Source organism: Xenopus tropicalis, chromosome 4, assembly GCF_000004195.4.
Source record: "Xenopus tropicalis strain Nigerian chromosome 4, UCB_Xtro_10.0, whole genome shotgun sequence".
Classification (NCBI taxonomy): Eukaryota; Metazoa; Chordata; class Amphibia; order Anura; family Pipidae; genus Xenopus; species Xenopus tropicalis.
Genome location: NC_030680.2, coordinates 43,215,371 through 43,235,666, shown reverse-complemented (window position 1 = coordinate 43,235,666; position 20,296 = coordinate 43,215,371). Strand labels below are relative to the sequence as shown.

The 20,296-nt window shown below is 39.0% G+C and overlaps 2 protein-coding genes across 3 annotated transcripts in view; one reads left to right on the top strand and one right to left on the bottom strand.

Annotated features, from left to right (window-relative positions):
• dus2 (dihydrouridine synthase 2) overlaps positions 1-12,032 on the bottom strand; it is a 112,653-nt gene extending 100,621 nt beyond the window's left edge. The window contains 3 exon segments of one of the 2 annotated variants that reach the window (NM_001016230.2): positions 901-946; positions 5,786-5,903; positions 11,977-12,032. In NM_001016230.2, the coding sequence (NP_001016230.1) occupies positions 901-946; positions 5,786-5,899 (160 nt within the window). In that variant the 5' untranslated portion in view covers positions 5,900-5,903; positions 11,977-12,032. 2 annotated transcript variants of the gene reach the window in all.
• Positions 12,033-12,088: 56 nt separating this feature from the next.
• ddx28 (DEAD-box helicase 28) lies at positions 12,089-13,845 on the top strand. Its single transcript, XM_002940974.5, has one exon. The coding sequence runs from the start codon at positions 12,174-12,176 to the stop codon at positions 13,740-13,742; it is 1,569 nt and encodes a 522-aa protein (XP_002941020.2). The 5' UTR covers positions 12,089-12,173; the 3' UTR covers positions 13,743-13,845.
• The last annotated feature ends 6,451 nt before the right edge of the window (positions 13,846-20,296 follow it).

The window sequence follows — 20,296 nt, the reverse complement described above, 5'->3', positions numbered from 1 at the left end:
AATGTAAAAGACACTTGGCAGTTTTCAGCTGTGGTTGGGGTAAGTACCGGGACAGTAGGTAATAGATAACACACACATTTTTCTTAAATGTGCAAGCTAGAAGGCTACATTTATTCTGCAGAAAGCTTTACCATACCTGAGTAAACAGCCCTAGAAGCGTCTTCTGTTTATTTAAGATAGCAGCTGCCATTTTAGCTTGGTCTCAGAAACTTCCGTAATGCAGCTCTAGCTGCTGGTAGCTCAGATTATAACACAGTTGGTAGGGGAAGAGAGTCGAAACGGGAGGGGGAGGAGGAGAAGAGAGGGAGCAGATTCGTGCTGTGACCTGAAGGATTTTTCTGAGAACAGGAAGTCTGACACAGAAGATCATGTATCTTTTCAGACTCAAGAGCAACAGTTCTGTATGGCTGTATTTACACAGACCTTTCTGATTAAGCTTACTTAGTTTTTACCTTTCCTTCTCCTTTAATGGTATTTTTGAGCCTTCAGAGTTATCCAGGTTTGACCCCAGATGGTTGTACTATCAGGGAAAAAAGTGATTGTATTTCTGGAAGTTTTGAATGCCTGACTTTAATCATTTTATAAGTTTTCTTTTAGGAAATGCTTAATATCCAATAGTTCCTTATTACAATAATTTTACTCTACTGCAAGCTGTGTTGTGGCAGTTAGTTTGGTCTTTCATTAAAGCAAATCAACCACTGTAACTGCTGCATATTCTTGGTGTCAAGTTTTATCAAAAATTCAAAGGAAATCTGATAATCTGTCCTTGTCCATTGCCAACATACATCTACAAGGGTAAGATGATTATCTAATGAGATCACATACACATAAAAGTAAAACTTTTTAAAACTTTATTTTGTTCATGTGAAGATGTATATTACATATATTACCATAACTTACCATTAACAACACGCTTGCACTGCAGCATCTTTATATCAACCAGCTCCTAAGAAGCAAAAGAGAAAAAGGTAATAATCAAGATATGGGTAGGCTGCAAATGATAGCTTTAAAAGATAAAGGGGACAACTCACTAAAGGTCGTTAACACTTAACGCATATTTTTATGCGTTAAAAAGTGTTTGTTAATTAAGTAACGATTTATCAGAGTAATTTTGCATGCGTTACTGATACTAATGCGTTACTAATACTAACATGGCATGCTCAAAAGTTACAATTATCGCAATGCATATGTCCATTGCATTGCAATAATTATCTAATAGAAATAATACTAACGTATAATTCACAGACAAATAAGTCATCGCAACATAAATAACGACAAAAAAATCGCTTTCATAATTCAGACAAGTGTATTCTCAAAATATAAGAAGTGATATTTTTAGCCCATGCTAAAAATAACACTTGTTTTTTTGGCCCCAAAATGTTTCTTGGGTTTATGACAGAAAGCTATTTTCACTATTTTTGTACCAAAATGTAAACATCTCAACCAAAATGATGGATAATGACATTATGAGCAGTAATCAGCATGGACAGTGGGGGTGCAGTAGATGTGATCTATTTGGATTTTGCCAAAGCATTTGATACTGTTCCCCACAAACGACTGCTGTCTAATCTAAGGTCTATTGGTCTTAGTGAAGACGTTTGCACGAGGGTAGGAAACTGGCTACAGGATCAGGTACAGAGGGTGGTTGTTAATGGTACATCCTCTACTCGGAGTAAGGTTCTCAGTGGGGTCCCTCAGGGTTCTATACTGGGTCCACTTTTGTTTAACTTGTTCAAAAATGACTTAGGGGAGGGTATTGTAAGTAATGTATCAGTGTTTGCAGATGACACAAAACTCGGCAGCACAGTCGGCTAAGTGGCAGATAAGATTTGGTGTTGATAAATGTAAGGTCATGCACCTGGGAACTCAAAATATGCAAGCCACTTATACACTGAATGGGACTCATAATAGAGAAGGACCTTGTGGATAATAAACTTGGCTGTAGCAAGCAATGCCACGCAGCAGCTGCCAGGGCAACAAGGTTTTTAGCTGTATTAAAGGAGAAGGAAAGGCTAAGTCACTTGGGGGTGCCAAAATGTTAGGCACCCCCAAGTGACTTAGAACGCCTACCTTGTACCCCGGGCTGGTGCCCCTGTACGGAGGGAACAGCACCAGCCCGGGGTAGCTGCCGGCGCTTCCTCCTTCCTCCTCGCATGCGCCGGCCGGCGGATTTCGCCGGCAGCGCACAAAGGAAGGAGGAAGCGGTGTCTACAGGTGCCCCGGGCTGGTGCTGTTCCCTCCGTACAGGGGCACCAGCCCGGGGTACAAGGTAGGCGCTCTAAGTCACTTGGGGGTGCCTAACATTTTGGCACCCCCAAGTGACTTAGCCTTTCCTTCTCCTTTAAAAGGGGCATAGATTCATGAGAGAAGCGTGTTATTCGTCTCCTTTACAGAGCGCTGGTAAGGCCCCATCTAGAATATGCTGTCCAGTTTTGGTCTCCAGTGCTCAAACGGGACATTATTGAATTATAGAGGGTCCAAAGAAGGGCAACTAAGCTGGTAAAGGGTATGAAAAGTCGCAGTTATGAAGAAAGACTGGCTAAGTTAGGGTTGTTTACACTGGAGAAGAGGAGCTTAAGAGGTCACACGATAACTATGTTTAAATATATAAGGGGATCATATAATAACCACTCTAATGCTTTATGTACTAAATGGTCCTTCCAATTCACACAAGGGCACCCATTCTGTTTAGAATAAAAGGAGGTTCCATTTAAATATTCGGAAAGGATTTTTTACAGTGAGAGCTGTGAAGTTGTGAAACTCCCTCCCTGAACCAGTCGTACTGGCTGATACATTATAAAGCTTTAAGAAGGGGTTTGATGGCTTTTTAGCAAGTGAGGGAATACAGGGTTATGGGGAATAGCTCTTAGCACAACTTGATCCAGGGACTGGTCCGATTGCCATCTTGGAGTCAGGAAGGAATTTTTTTCCCCTCTGCGGCAAATAAGAGAGGCTTCAGATGGGGGTTTTATTTTTTGCCTTCCTCTGGATCAACTAGCAGTTAGGCAGGTTATGTATAGGCATTCTGGTTGAACGTGATGGGCATATGTCTTTTTTCAACCTAACTTACTATGTTACTATATCTTTCCAACCATATATAATGATCTGAGCTATGTTAATTATGACTGATTTATAAAAAGTACCTGCAAGGCAACAATGCAGACATTATGGATGGCCACTCCTGAGTGTGGCAAGATACATGTTTTCTAGTATATAGTTGTCTGTTGTCTGTAGTACACTAAGGTACTGTACCATAGCCAGAAAGGTGGGTGACTGCTGTGCAGTCCTGCTGTATAGGCTTGGCAAGATCCGAGTGTTCCTGGTAACCGAGAACAGGCATAATGGCGAGGTACAGCAACACTTACATCCATCGCTGCCTGATAAATCCTGCAACATTTTCAAAATTTGCTTTTAAAGAAGGTATGGCAAATAAGGGTATCTCTACCTCAATACACAGCTAAGCTGAAAGATATGCTCCAGAAACTTCGTAACCCAAATACTAGATTAAACTTTTGTGAAGTTCACCTTGCATATATCATGACCCAGGTGCAAAAATACCCCGAGTCCTGCACAGACAAGGGAGCACACAGGAGTTCCCAATCCACAAAAGCTTTATGTAGGCAGTAGTTCACCTGATTCTTATGGTAGTCCGGGTGCAGATGCCCCAAACATATAGCCAGGAGAGAAGTTACCACGTTTTCTTGTAGAAGGCTTGCATACCAGATATAGACAGATATTTATAAACATATTCTCCATCAAAGCATTAAAAACCACCAAACATGTTTTATCCACAACGGAGAGATACAATCTCTCTATTTAAAACACATTCAAAGCAAGTTATGTCATATGCTAGTTTCATATACAGAGAGAAACCACCTAAGTCAATCTTAAAGTCACCAATAACTGAGCCCCGCTTCCGGGTCTGGTGGCATCTATTTATAGATGCGTGTCTGCCATGAACCACCCCTCTGTAATGTCAAAGGCGGGGGCGGGTCAAGTTTGAGTCTATAAATAGACACAATGCTCAGGCGGGTTCGGGTGCGGTTTGACAAATAGTATGCAATCCCCTAGTGAGTTCAAGAGGAAAGTAGATCTCCTCACATATAAAAAATGGAATATTCAATATGTGGGATGCAACACCAGAAAGTTAAAGGAACAGTAACATCAAAAAATTAAAGTGTTTTAAAGTAATTAAAATATAATGTGCTGTTGCTCTGCAAAAAACTGGTGTTTTTGCTACAGAAAAGCTACTATATAAATAAGCTGCTGTGTAGCCACGGGGGCAGCCATTCAAGCTGGAAAAAAGGAGAAAAGGCACAGGTTACATAGCAGATAACTAGTAGATAAGCCCCATATAGTGGGGGTTTATCTGTTATCTGCTAAGTAACCTGTGCCTTTTCTCCTTTGAATGGCTGCCCCCATGGCTACACAGCAGCTTACTTATATAAACTATAGTAGTCTTTCTGAGGCAAACACACCAGTTGTAGCAATGCAGGGCAACAGTATATATATTATATATACTGAAGAAGCTGCTCGGATGAGTAGTGAAACGTCTTCAATGATTACCAAACAAGTCCAGTTGCTTTAAATTTATTTATACTAGATATACCATGACCTGGATGAATGAAAATCTTCATAGACAGTACATTATATTGTTATTACTTTTATACACTTTAATTTTTTGGTGTTACTGTTCCTTTAAAACATAGGATGCGTAAACACATTATTGCAATAAAGAATAAAATGGATAACAGTCCAGTGTCTAGACATTTTGGTAATTGTAATGAAGGAGATATTATATTGTTGAAAATTCAGAGTACTAAGAGAATCTTACCTTCTAATCATGGAGGGAGTAGGGTAGAGCGTCTCCTTCGTGCTGATGGGATGGATTTTTTATTGAGGTCTCCGAATGGGTTAAATTCGATAAAGGATGTCACATTCTTTAGATACATATATATACGGGTACATGTATTTTTTTTCTCTTCTCTCTGTGGTTTTTGTCTCTAATGTTTGATTGAAAATTTAGTGTGAGAAATTTTGATCCGCAGATACACGGATAATAGATAGAGATATATATATATATATATATATATATCTATCATATTAACCTTGTTTTCATTAGAAGCATTAAGTGTTAAAGTGTAACAATTGGGTGTTGAAAGTATATGACATAAATTCCTTTGAATGTGTTTTAAATAGAGAGACTGTATCTCTCCTTGTATAGCCTATGGTTAAGTCCATTGTGGATGAAACAAGCTAGGCGGTTTTTAATGCTTTGATGTAGAATAAAGGATTATAAATATCTGTCCGGTGTACAAGCCATCTACAAGAAACAGTGGTATTTCTACCTCTACGCTCTGCTTGTTGCAGCTTTCTCTGTGTGACACCTTTTTCTCTCTTATCTATACCTAAAATCTCAGCTCTCTCTTAAATTTCTAGAACGTTTTATGTCTGCTGCACTGCATGCATATCTGGATAAACATTTGCCACAGGTAACATGCTTCCTATGTAAAACTCCGATGGCTGCTAGGCCAAGCTAAAAAAAAAGACAAAAAGGCAGGTTTACATAGCAGATAACATCTCTGAAGTAAATCGGACTTCCAAATAGAAGCTTAAAAAGCTAAATATAAAAATATATCAATATATAATTAGTTTATTTAGAAATATTTAGTACAAAACCTACTACATACAAAAGGTTCAGCTTTACTAGTGTTTTATATACTAAATAATATTAAATAGGTTTCACCATTTAAAATAAGGAGTGACTCATTAAGCCCCTTCTTACCTCAGAGTATACAATGTCTGCACCATAATCTAGTGCAAGGAGACGCATTGGGAGTGTACCCACTCGAACCATGGGACCCAAGATGTTCTTATCTCGGAAAGAGAGACCCATCATTTTCCTAAAATAAGAAAATACAAACAGAGTTTGTCACCCACACAGTCAGTGGTAAGCAAGGCATTTCAGAAGAGTAAACTTCAGTAAAAACAGCAACACTCTGATGTTCTAAAAAATATTTATACATAGCACATCTTAAAGTTTATATCTTATTAAATTTATGCTAACCCTAAAAGTGCCACAGACAGCAGCATCTATGATTTGTTGCTAGAGCGACTAAAATGCCACAGGGAGGAAATTTTATGATCAGCAGCACTTCTAGGTTGGGCCTGGAAAACTATACCCCCAAACAATGTAGGTCTCTATAAAAATATATTGCATTAATAAGCTTGTTTTATATGCTCAATCCCGTTTCATCTAAACCATTGTCATAAAAATATACATTTTTAGTAATATGTGCTATTAAGTAATCCAAAATAAAAAATTGCCATTTTAAGAATTAAGCGCTGCCTCCTTGAATCATAGGATTCACAGTGCACACAAACAAGCCAAGGCACACATGCTAGGCCACATCAGACAATTAATGGACAGAATTCTGTCTTTTGCTTCCACATTTATTCCTGTTACAGTTAAAGCTTTCTGGTTATGTGATCTCACAAAATGGTGGATCGAGGGAAAGGATGTAAAGGGGTAAAATTTCTTATTGTAATATTTACTATATATATATATATATATATATATATATATATATATATTTTGCAGTTTGGCAAGATTCTTTAATAGGACACTTAACATAATATAAGCTATCTGTTGGTTAAGGATTCATTCTGAGGGTATAATTTTCCTTTAAAGCAGGGCTGGGAACATGTCTACTACCCTCACTATAACCCAAATGGCAGCCATATTGTGTCTGCAGCCTGCATCGAACGCAGGAGGAATGCAACTTGCCTTGTGGGAGAGCCAGTACAACCACAATGGAAAAAAAAAACAAAAAACAGCATGCGTTTCTTCCTACATTCCTCTGCAGTTGAATGCACGAAAGATTAACTGTAGGAGAATGGATGGGAGAACACCTGTGAGTAAGAGGCCTTACACATGTGAATGCTAAAAAATTTAATTTCTCTGATTATATTGCATTTTTTAGTTTTGTGTTGTTGTTGACAGTGAGACTGGTAAATCGCACTGTATGATTTGCTTGGTTTTATTGGATTATTATTAATTGTTTTGCATTCTTAGTCTCTAAATACTGCACTTTAATTCGCCTATGCAAACTGAGTATCAATCTGTACAAACGTTCTGCTTCTGATGTGAGGGTGATTTACTGTACAAGTTTTAAGGTGATTTTCAGAAACTGCACAAACAACACTAAATTTAGCTTTCATTTTTTAATTCATAGAAGAAATAAATATTTTCAAATTTCACAGAACTTTACAAAAAATATATAGGATTCTGGGGTCAGCTTATTGCCAAGGTTCTTTTGACATAAAACACAGGCATAGTGCTTGCTTTACAGCAGCCAAGGGGTCAGCCATGATCATTCTCACACCCAATTTATTTTACATGCCATATACTTGTAATACTATGCATATTAGGAATCATTTTTCCAATGCCCTGATATTTATATTTATGATGTTTTATCTTTGCAACTTAACTATTCAGAGGTGACAACTGAAATTTAAAGAGGTTGTAAATGTTGGGAGGTTACCGACAGAATTACCAAGGCAGCATGCAACTCATAGACACACGTGTTAGATGTGAGAGTTGCATGAATGAAGGTGTGAAGTGTAGTGAAACCACTAGGGTAAAGATGTTAGAACAACATTATACGTAGCAGATAGGTTGTGTCAAAGGCCCCCGCTTTGACATTGCTGGGGGCTTTTTGTAAAGTAAGGATATAGTTAACAGTATAGCCTTATTAATTAATGACACAGGCTAATCAGTTGACCTTAAATGATCTTTAAGTATGCTGTACACAGGGATATTCTGAGAAAAATTGCAATTATGCTTTTTTTTTTAGGTTTTTAATGATTTATATTTTTGTTAGGCAAGTTTCCAGTTTATAATTTCAGAAGCCATCTGGCATATCTCAGCAGCTAGGGTCTAATTTATCCAAGCAATCAGGTAGCAGTTTAAATAAACCTGGCCTTTGGCAGAGCACCTGATTAGAATCATAAAAAAAATTGACAATTAAATTGTAGCAAAATATGCTAGCAATAATTTTTTTTGGCTGCCGGCATCACCTTCTTGAAAACCGAAAAAGGAAAATCATTCAAAAACTATAAAAAAAGGGATGCACCATATCCATTATTTTTGCGTTTGGCCAAACACTGAATCCTTTATAAAATATCCTGCAGAATACCAAACAAAATCCTAATTTGCATATGTAAATTATGCTGTGAAGGGTTAAATAGAAGTGCCTTGAGATTGCTTGAGAATTTTTTAACTTCCCTGATCACATAAAAATAGTCATGTAATTTTAAGGATTCGAATATGGTTCGGACAAATCCAAATCCTGCTGAAAAAGGTAAAATCTTTTCCAAATCCAGAACTGAATTCCGGATTTGGTGCATCCCTAAAAAAATAAATAAAATAAATGAAGACCTACAAGTATGGGATCAGTTATCCAGAAAACCTTGTATTTGATCCCACCTAATATATAATTAAACCTCACTGGAGGCAAAACAATCCTATTGTATTTATTTAATGTTGCAATGATCTTTAGTATACGTAAAGTATTGAGACCAAAATTACAGAAATCTTAATTGGTAAACCCTAGGCACCAAGCATTCTGGATAACAGGTATGGACCTGTATTGTGATTGAGAGGTTTTAAAAAATACAAAATTCGAAAGATAATCAAAGGCTAATTACCCCTCTAGCTTAACCTCTATTTAAAATAGTGCTAACTGCAGTTTTACATTACATAAATAGTAAAAACAGGAAGAACAAACATTGCTATAAATCAGGGGGCCCACAAGGTGACCTATCAGCAGATCTTTAGCTGGAGACTTTACACTTTTGATACTTTAAAAACACTTACTTCACAAGTTACTACTTATCAGTATGCTCCATGTGTGGGAGAAGAGATTTTAATGATATAATATAGTTGCTTTCCATAATTATCTCCCTATGTTCCTGACCCATTTGGCAGCAGAAGCCAGAATTAGAAGTTTATAAAATGTCTTCCAAAAGTATTCCCAAAAACATCCCATCATATTCTAGAAAAGACTATTTATGCACTGTGCCACCATAATGGGGTCACTCCAGTAACCAATAATTAAATGAGAAGGAAAGGTACTATCACTGGGGGTGCCAAAACATTTACCTTGATACCCCAGGCTGGTGTTCCTGTCAGCAGAAAACTGCACCAGCTCAGGGTACCTGTGTGTCCCTGCACACAAGAGGATGCTGTACTTTTAAGTGCAGATCAATGGAGCTGGGAAAGGGAGAGGATCTGTGCCTCTCAGTCTGAAAAAAAATGCAAGCTAAGAGCAGCGGAGGCAACGCTCTATGTGCCCACAGCTTTAGGTAAATTGACAATTCTATATGACCAAACTAAATATTTAGCTTTAAATCACCTTGCAAATCCATCAGGCAAAATGCACATCAGCGCATTCTTCTTTAGGTCCCTAGTCACCTATCCATATCTTTAGCCTAGGAACTGTGCTCCAGCCGCTAAGGTACTTTTTGGTGGAAGGCACTGAAGACATAAATGGGAACAGCTTTTGGGAACTGGAGTCGGTGACAGGGAGGTGAATATTTAGCATGCTCCATATAGCATTGTAATTTTATTAAACTATTATAGGGGACCTGTCAATGTGATATAAAAATCTGCATGATAAAAGTCCTTTTTAAAAATAAGAAAATTGTCTCATACATTAGGTGTCTTTAAAAATAAGCAAGCGTAACCTTTAAAAAAAAAATAAGCAAGCGTGTGTTGCCAAATGACAACGTCCCATAAATGATATAAACAAATAAAACTAAATGCATAAGGGACTTAATAGCCTCAACAGCAGTAATACACAGCGGTAAAGATAAGATAAAATAAACATCATTCTTTATTATCCAATTCTGCCAACACAATTAAAAACCCTAACCCATAAAATCATTATTTAACTACAACTCAAGGAGGGGCCCCTCAATTACACATAAATGTACTTATAACCAAATAAAAATATCATAATCCCATATACAATTATATTATATTTTTTTATATCAGTCAAATTATAACATTCAAATATCAGTTATAAATATTTAAAGGAGATGGAAAGACTAATAAAGTGTTAATTTCAAGCTACAGGAATACCTTCAGTTCTCTCAATAGTACCCTTAAGTCTCCCCATATTTCGCCTCTTCAGATGATCAGAAGCGTCATAATAAAAAAGAACACTTAGCTCTGTAAACAAAATTCCCATAATGCCACGCTCCTGCACCAATACCTCTGTACATGCAGTTTGTAAGACTATGAGCTTCCTGCTGAACACCAAGATACAACATAAATAGCTCTCACAAGATAATAACTGATTTTATAACAATAAGAAAAAAAGGGGGGGGCACACACAGTATTTATAAAAAAGATTGAAAGTTTAAATGATTATTCAATCAAAAACTCGTATTAGAAGTATCAAGTCTAAAAATTCTTTTTGAATCAAACATAAAACCCCTGCTTTTTTTTTTTTTTTTTTTTTTTTTAAATTAGCATCCAAATCTATTATAAAATCAATTAAAACTCTCAGCTGTCAATCATATTCTACATCTTTATGCCTCAGGCACAGCAACCACTTTCATTTATGCACTACCAAGGCATCACTGACCTCCTCAATGTCTATAATTGCATTGCCTATGCATGAGCATGTGCATCAGGTCCCCTTTTCTGAGGCATACGTGATGTTTCCAGATGATGTAAAGCAGGGGTCCCCCACCTTTTTAATCAGTGATCCACATTCAAATGTAAAAAAATTTGGAGAGCAACACAAACATGCAAAAATTTCCTGGGGGCGCCAATTATAGGCTGTGATTGGCTACTGGTAGCCCTTACATCAGGGGTGGCCAATACATCAATCGCGGTCCACCAGTCAATCCCTCATGGATTTCTGGTGGACTGCGATGAAGCTGGGGATGCGGAAGTGCACTTCCGCATTCCCAGGTCATCCATAGATCGCGGAGGAAAAAAGACTGCCCACCCCTGCACTACATGGACTGGCAGCCTACAGGAGGCCCTGTTAGGCAGTGCATGTGTTTTTTATATAACTAAAGCTTGACTAAAGCTATGCCAGGAATTCCAAAAATAAGGACCTGCTTTGAGGCCCCTGTGAGTAACATCCAATGGGCTGGTGAGCAACTCGTTGCTCATGAGCCACTGGTTGGGGATCACTGAGCATTTTAACAGAATGAAGGAAACAAGACTGAATAATTTATATATAGTAGGAAAAATTTACTTTGCTCGACAATAAAATAAGATTTGAAATTATTTCTTAGGGTAACAGATTCCCCTTTAAACACTTGGGGCAGTAGAAGTTTTTTTGATCTGGAACACAATTTCCTCTGGCAAGAATAGTCTGGCAAGTTGCACATGTGTACTTATTAACAATTGATAAAGGTTACTTTTTTGTGGTCCTAACAGCACTTTCACTAACATCAAGTATTAGATGTGTGTGTGTGTTTAAGCTATTCCTTAAATATAGGTTATTTGAGTGACCCCCTTCTTACCCCTGAAGGCTCTTCTTTTAGTTTCTAAATTGATATTCCTGTGGGGCCCAGTAAGTGCTTTGTTATGACAAAATAAGAGCAGGGGCGAAAAAGAGGAGATGAGTAGAGAATGTGGAAAAAAAGGAAATATGCAGAAGTTTAAAACAGGTTGATAAGAAATATGCGGAGACCAAGAAGAGGGACAAATAACCAGTAAAAGTACTATTACGATAAAGCAGTCTAAACAAGTAGCTTGAGACGAAGCTATAATCTAATTGTCGAAGCAATTTATATACGTCAATCTGATAATATAGAGAGTTTGAAGTGTACTTCTTGGTGAGGCATAAATACAGTGCCACGCTTTGCCCTGTCCGACTTGGCTCAAGACAACCACTGGCACTTACATAGTTGTTCAGGTGAACAAAATAGCAACATTTCTCTCAGACCCACCTGCGTAATTCTGCACAACTCTGCTGAATTCTGCGTTTTCTTCACTAAGCTCAGAGAATACGCTATTCGGGCATACACGTGAGCTAAACAATTACGTCATATCCCAAGCGCCTTGATCGTCATCAAGCATAGCCCATGTGCCGCTGTAAGAGAGCAACCTTCTTAATACCGCGGAATTCCCTGTTCGATATTACAAAATGTTAAACGTAAGAAACGGCGTGTTTCGACCTGCTTTTCATTGGTATTTTAATTACCGGAGTTATTGTGTTAACTTGCCAGTAATACGTCTTCCTTGTCGTTCTCAACTACGTCTTGATCATTTAAGAAAGCAACCATCGGCGCCATCTGTGTTACCTACCCGAACAGGGAAACTTCTGGTCCTTAGCAAAAGAAGGGAACTGAACCAGTATGCTGCTGAGACCATCGGGCGATGGGAGAATCGCCCATTGGTGAGTCAAGGATGGAAACATAATGCGTCACGTGGTGATCATTTTATCATTTTACAGCAACAAGGACATGGGCCAACACCTGACATCTCCTGCAACTTTCAGTCTTTGGGATTGGATGAAGAACTGGTATCAATACTTAATTCCATAGGCATCACCAGTCCTACCTGGGTGCAAATAAAGTCAATCCGTAATCTTCTTCAAGGAAAAAATATTCTCAGTACAGCTGAAACGGGCAGTGGCAAAACACTTGCGTACCTTTTGCCCATTTTGCATGAACTCAAACGTTCCAAACGCTCAGCTCATTCCTCACTCCCCCGTTGCTTGGTTTTGGTGCCATCAAGGGAGCTTGCTGGTCAGATTGTGTCAGTAGCTCAAAACTTTTGTGCCAAGTTACAATTGACTGTACAATTTGTTGGGGGTGGATTAGGCCAAACAGCAGTGGAAAGCAAACTAGGTAGGGGTCCAATAGATATTTTGGTAGCTACACCTGGGGCACTCTGGAAAGCTTTGCAAAAAGACATTATTAGTCTGAACGAACTTTGTTATGTGGTATTGGATGAAGTAGATACCCTGATCGATCATACCTTTCTAAAACTGACTGGTGATATTCTTAAGCACATAAAGATAGCTTCCAGTCCCAGTGACTTGCAGGGTTCTGAAAAAATGGCTCAGCTTGCGGTTATTGGAGCCACTTTCCCTAATGGCACTGATCAGGTCCTAGGTAAAATAACGGGTCTAGAAAATATTACGACAATTAAAAGCAGCAAGGTGCACTTCCCACTGTTGCATGTCCAGCAGACTTTCCTTAGAGTTAAAGGGTCAGAAAAAGTATTGGAACTACTTACGTTGTTGAAGAAGCAACAACTTGGGAGTCCTGGGTCTGGGGTTTTCATCTTTTGCAACAGTTCTAGTACTGTGAATTGGCTGAGTTACATCCTAGAGGAACATGGCATGAAGCACTACCGACTACATGGTCAAATGCCAGCCAGAATGCGAATGAACATCTATAAATCTTTTCAGAAAGGACAAAAGGAAGTGCTGGTTTGCACAGACATAGCCTCCCGGGGCCTGGACATTTCTAGAGTGAACACAGTGGTGAATTATGACTTCCCTTTTACTCTTCAAGACTACTTGCATAGAGTGGGCAGAGTGGGACGTGTAGGTAGTGGGGAACACTGTTCTGCTGTTAGCTTTGTTACACATGCTTGGGATGTGGAACTGGTGCAGAAAATTGAAACAGCAGTTCGTAAACATATTATGCTTCCTTGCATGTATATCAATACAAAAGAAAATCTACAAAAAGAACTTGTAAAATGAAACTAGTGAGGAAATAACTAGTACAATTGAGTTTTTATGATGTGTGTAAAAGAAGACATTCAATACACATTTGAATTATTAAACTCAACTAAGCACAAACTGAGTTTTCTACATGTATGTTGGAATAACATAAGTAAGTACAGTGCCAAAAACTCTTTGTATGCAAATATTTAAACTACAGGGTAAAGGTGGCCATACACGCACCGATATTATCGTACGAAACCTCGTTTCGTACGATAATCGGTGCGTGTATGGCATGTCAGCGAGCCGACCGATATCGCAGGAAGCTGCTGATATCGGTCGACTCGCCGATCGGCCAGGTTAGAAAATTTTGATCGGGCGCCATAGAAAAGGCGCCTGACCAAAATTCTCCCTTCAGAGCTGAATCGGCAGAAGGAGGTAGAAATCCTATTGTTTCTACCTCCTTACCTGCCGATTCAGCCCTGAATGGTGTGTGGCGGATCTGACGATGTTTCGTGCGACCGACGGTCGTACGAAACATCGTGAGATCGCCACGTGTATGGCCAGCTTAACTTAAATGTTCTTATCATTAAAAAAAAACATATGTAGGGCCACTTTCTTGTCACAGATATGACAAGCAAACATAGGCTTTTTATTTGTTATTTAACACATTTACAAGGTAACATTGTTTTGTTAGTAATAATTATAGCAGAGCATTTATGTACATTCAATGCAATATAAGAATCTAGTTCACAATCATGTTTAGTATGATATGTCATTTTCTTTTTGTGCCAAACTGGGGACTATGGGGCAGGATAATTATAAAAATTGTGTGTCTTCGGCATCTTATACCTTTTGAATGCATTACAAGTAGTGATGTGCGGGCCGGCCCGATACCCGCGGGTGGGTTGGGTCGACCTTGGCACATCACTTGTGGGTTTGGGTTGAGCTCTTTTGCTCGCCCTCCCCACCCGCAACCTTACACTCCCGACTACCTCTTCTGGTAGCTAAGAATACACGGCACAGTTTGGAGGGGTAGAGGGAGAGAGCAGCAAACTGAGCAGTCTCATGCCCGTGCCCTGAAGGATTTTTCTGAAAACAGAAAGTCTGATACTGAAGAACATGTGTACAAAAAATAAATCATGTGTTGCTTTTGAGAGAGACCTTTCTGATAAAGCTTACTTATTTTTTACCTTTCCTTCTCCTTTAAGAAGTATCTGGGGAATTGAAGGACTTTGCCTTTCCGTTTCCAGTGACTCTTAGGTGAGCAGGAAAAATCAAGACATACAGAATGTTCCTTTGCCTAAGCTGCCTTTTCGCCTCATGAATTAAGCTCTCATTTTCCTTACTTCAGATGAGGTCTAGGTAGATTGAGATCTTTGATTTTCGCAGGATATCTCTCCCATTTTCCTGCCTCGAGCAGCATCCCTATCCTTGTAGTTGGAAAGTTATTGAAATTATAGGACTTAGTGGAGTGCCAGGAAGAGGTCTACCCAGGATTCTATGTGCTCTCCCCAGCTTAAATGCAAAGGAGAAAGCGTTATATATCTGTCAGCCATTGTTCCACAAATTTCTGAGGTGACCATAGCTCTCTCTTGAAAGCCTAAGATGTGAATGTTGTTGCACCTAAGATGGTTTCCAGTGCTGCAAGCTGTTTTTCTAACCGTCTTCCAGTTCACCTATACTCCTTCCAGCCTCGCCAGTCTGCTCTCTGTCTCTGTCTGATTTTCTGTACGTCATGCTTTTGTATGACAAAATCTGTCTTAGCTTGTCAATTTCAGAGCTTTGTGATTACTTTCGCAAGAGTTGGCTTTCTAGGTGAGGGAGATGGTTCTAGCCTGGCAGGGAAGTTCTAATCCACCTTGCCTGTCATCTGCTTCTGAGGTTCAGATGCTGGGAAAGACATACCTATTGGAGTGCACTGAGGCAGGGGGTTCCAAGAAAATTGCTTCAGTTTCCATGCTGTCACTCCCCCTATTACTCTCGCAGCTGGAAGGTCAGCGCACGCTGTGTGAGCTCCATCTTGGGGCTGCAAGTTATAGCGGGCTTTCTTGGTGGCGGAGTTTGGGAGTTTTAAAGGAAACTAAAGCTTAACTAAAGAAGTAGGCTGGAAATATTGTGCATTATGTTTTGGGGATCTGTAGCTGCTCAGGCAACCACAGCCCTTTAGCAGGGAAGATCTGTGTCTCCAAAGATACCACAGTAGCTCCTTATCTCTTTTTTTCATGCTCTGTGCTGCTGTCAGTTACTGATCTTACAGACCGATGCACAATATACTGTATATACAGAATAGAAATAGTCACAATATAAAGTTGATTTAGTAGTAAATCAATTAATACAAATAATACAAATAATTTCTACACGGCAGCTCAGAAAACAGTGTAATTAGCATCACAATATAATAATCAGCCCTGTAGTTTCAGCTTATATGACAGGTCAACCTCATTTTGTGCTTAATGATTTGACTACCCTTAAACTTAGCTTCTCAACAGCTGCTCAGAGCACACTGAGCAAGTGAATGTCACAGACACTTTTCAAGATGGGACAAGTTTGAAGTCCTGGATCATTGCTGCTATTGAGATGCTAAAACTTTAGGCTGGTGCAATAAATTCAGTATATAAAATATGCATTTTTAGCCATATTCATGGTTTTAGTTCTTTTTAACCTTGAAAGCAGGCAAGTTGCAGGTAAAACTCTGTCCCTGTTTAAATGTATAATGAAGCAGTAGAATTCTTAATGAATCGGATGAAAGTGAGTGTAGGAGCAGGCCAGACCAGGGATGACTTTGATGTAGTTGGCCAGCTTGAATGTATTGCAGTATATGGACAAACTATCGCTTGTCACTAAAGATGACAACTATTACAAGATGTGCATAAAAGTACAACCATCAATTGGTTGTCTGAGAATGTTCTAATCGCTGTTATACATATATATAAAATAATGTATGTAAATATTTATATATAATATATATGTGTATATATATTTGACAATAAAATATAAATCATTTGGCTCCTTTAACTGATTCAGAAAAGGGAATTAGTTAAATAGGGGCAACCTACACACATACACACCGCAAGCCAAAACTAAAACTGTTCACTTCCCCATAACATCAAGCAATAAACATTTATTACACACAAACCACCATCATACAAATGCATAATCACGCACCTCTCAAATTACTAATACACTGCACTAAATATTCTCTAATGGCATGTGAGCAAATTGTGTTAGTGTGTAAGGCAGGTACTTGAATGAAAATTCACACAATTGTATTTAATACTAAATTAATTGTGTTAAGTCTCTTGGTTGCTTGTCTTTACATATAGGCAAAGCAACATTTTAATCCCTACTAGGACCTTTGTCGATATTGCATGCACAATGCAATAAGATAAATAACGTGTGTAGTAGTGCAGGTAATGTGATGTCTAATAAGCAGGCGTTTGCCAGTCTGTGGGTATAAAAAAGATTCACCCAGAGTCATATATCTGCAAGATGTACAACTAGGACACTTGAAACATCCCTTTTTGTCTCCCCGTAACCAGGACCCCATTTTTTTCTGATAGCATGCAATAGGATCACTGTGTACCAGCAAGTTAGGCAAACTCGTGCCTCTCCTGTAGCTCACCAAGGGGCACCGGGGCAATACTCGCTTAAATTCATCATCAGCCTGGAGAATATTCCAATTTTTATTTATGACTTTCCTAACATGGTCTGATCTGTCATTGAAAGCTGTACTAAACACAATACGGGGATGGGGCTTAGGAGCCCTATCAGTTACAATACTCCGGGTCCGAGCAGTAGATAACGCAGCCGACAATACCGTGGTCGGGTAACCCCTGGCCTCAAAGCTCGCCCACATCTCCCTAATTTGTAGTTCAGCGATCTGTTCATCAGAATTATTCCGCAGTACCCTACAGAACTGAGAAATAGGTAAAGATCTCTTTAAAGATGGAGGGTGACCACTACTAAAGTGGAGGAGCACATTTTTATCTGTAGGCTTGCGGAACAGTGAATAGCCAATCTGATTATCAGACACCCACAACTCGATACCCAAAAAATGTAAACGCTCTCTATGAATTTCGGCCGTAAATTTAACAGGAGTATCTAATTTGTTTAAACCCTGAATCATACTGTAAAACTCTATTTCCGTGCCACACCACAACATTATCATGTCGTCAATGTAGCGACGAAAAAAATATACAGTTATAGCCATATTTGGGAACAATATGTTCTTGTTCAAAACAATGCATGTACAGATTTGCGTAGGATGGTGCCATCGCAGCACCCATCGCCGTGCCGGACTCCTGCAAAAAGAAATCATACTCAAAACGGAAATAATTCATAGTTAATGCCAACTCCAACAATTCAATCACAAATGGAACTGGGGGCCCATCATAACTATCCAGTGCTTCACGTGTGCGATGTGTTGCATCCAAACCTCCTCCATGAGAGATGCAAGTATATAAGCTAACTACATCCAGGCTAGCCAAAAAGCAAGGTTTCCCAATGAATCCTTAAGACAATCCAAAAGGTGTGGGGTGTCCCTCAGATATGTGGGAATCTTTTGTACAGCCGGCTGTAAAATAGTGTCAAGGTACACACAAATAGGATGCAATAGAGAGTTACGTCCCGAAACAATAGGCCGCCCAGGTGGTTGTGTCAAATTTTTATGTATTTTTGGCAGCGTATAGAGTACAGGGTGCTCGAGTTTTAAAAAACTCACCCAATTGTTTAGTTAACACTTCCGTATTTACTGCCAAATCAACCAGCTTAAAAACCTTGGCTTTAAAGGATGTAATAGGATCTCCAGGTAACTGTCTATAGACATTCTCATTAGCCAGCTGGCCCAAAATCTCTTTCTTATAGTCACAATAATCCTGTATCACGATCCCACCCCCCTTATCAGCCGGGCGGACCACAGTGGTTTTATCATTCATTAAGGACTTTAAAGCAGACCTTTCAGCCAAAGTCAAATTATTCCCATATATTTAAATAGCTTGATAGCCGGATTGCTCACAGGAGGTGTGTATAAACTTTTTAGTTTTAAAGTTGTTGTGTCACTTTGCCCAGATTCAGAACTGGTGTTTTAAATTGATGTTACGGCACAATTTAAAGAAATCCACCTCCCATTGAAAAGCATTAAAATGGCAAGAAGGCACAAAAGAAAGACCTTTCTGCAGCACATTGGTTTCACTGACCGTTAGGGTATGCTTAGACAGGTTGAAAATCGGAATATCTACATCTTGCGTCCGCAACCCCTTTTGCCCCCTCCTCGTTGGGTACCTCTTCCGTTGCCGATTCCTATGGGGGGTTTCTTGCCACTGACCGGAGACCCTTCCAAAAAAGGAGAAGCGGAAGCAGAGCTGATTTCCACGGCAGGTAAAGACGTTTGCGAATCTGTAACCCTGCAGTTTCACCCTGAAACACCGAAACATGCTCCGATTCATTTACAACTAGGGATTTGCGTACCTTAATTAGTTCACTTGCCACTTCCTCGATTACCAAAATCATCAGGTCAAATGAACACCGATTTAAAACCCCGATCCATTTCTTGCAGAATTCGGGGTTAGACCGGCCGATGGTAGGAACATTCCGTATCCGGAAGCCGCGTGGAATCCTCTTAGCCCTATAATAATCAGAAAGGAACAAGCCATGTAGATCTAGATCTACCTCACGTTTCTTTAGTCTTTCCCATTCACGAGTAATGTCGCTCACACTTGTTTTGCAAGGCAAATCAGTATGACTGTGCTGCCACAGAACTCCATCCACATCTGCTTCACTAACATGCCACACCTCCGCATAGTCGGTTGCAAAACACGCTCTCTCCATGTAATCCTCCATATATATATATATATATATATATATATATATATATATATATATATTAGCACCCGAGCCCCCGCCAAAAACTTTCCACCCTAGGCACAGGCCCTCGGGTGCCATAATAGAAATATGGCCCCGGGTTGCTAAATAAACAAATCCATGTAGTATGATATACTCATAGGTGAAACTATTTTGAAAGACAATTCACCATTTAGTGTAAACCAGGTTCAGAACAAAATTTATATAAAGGAAAAGAAATAGATAAAAGTAAGAAGTAAGGAAACTCAATATAGCAATAAGACCATATTTAGTTTTTCTGATTATACATTTCCCATCAGCTAGGGTTAACCCCCCCCCCCCCAAAAAAAATACAGTAAGTTATATAGTATTCTAGAAAGAACAAAAACTCAAAAATGTTCATCAATGACTGAGCATTTGATATCCTCAATGCCTCAGCCTTTAGTTTTATAATTAATCAGTGCTTATTTTCATATAAGCCCTTGGGTAAAACTGTATCAATTGTAATAGTATTAGTTCTTTGTCTCCCCCTCTTCTGGGAATGGGCATGTATCTGAATTGTGATAAAGAATGAAAAAAGAATGCTCCTTGATCAGAAAATGTTTAAGAGTGGTAGTTAAGAGGCAATGCTGCTTAAAAGTCACTGGTACATTTCAGATAAAAATGTTAAATATTTTTGCCTGTATGAGGGTTACTGAAGTGAGTCTCCTTAATAAGACCACTGCAAGTCCCACAATTATTGCAGGGTTATT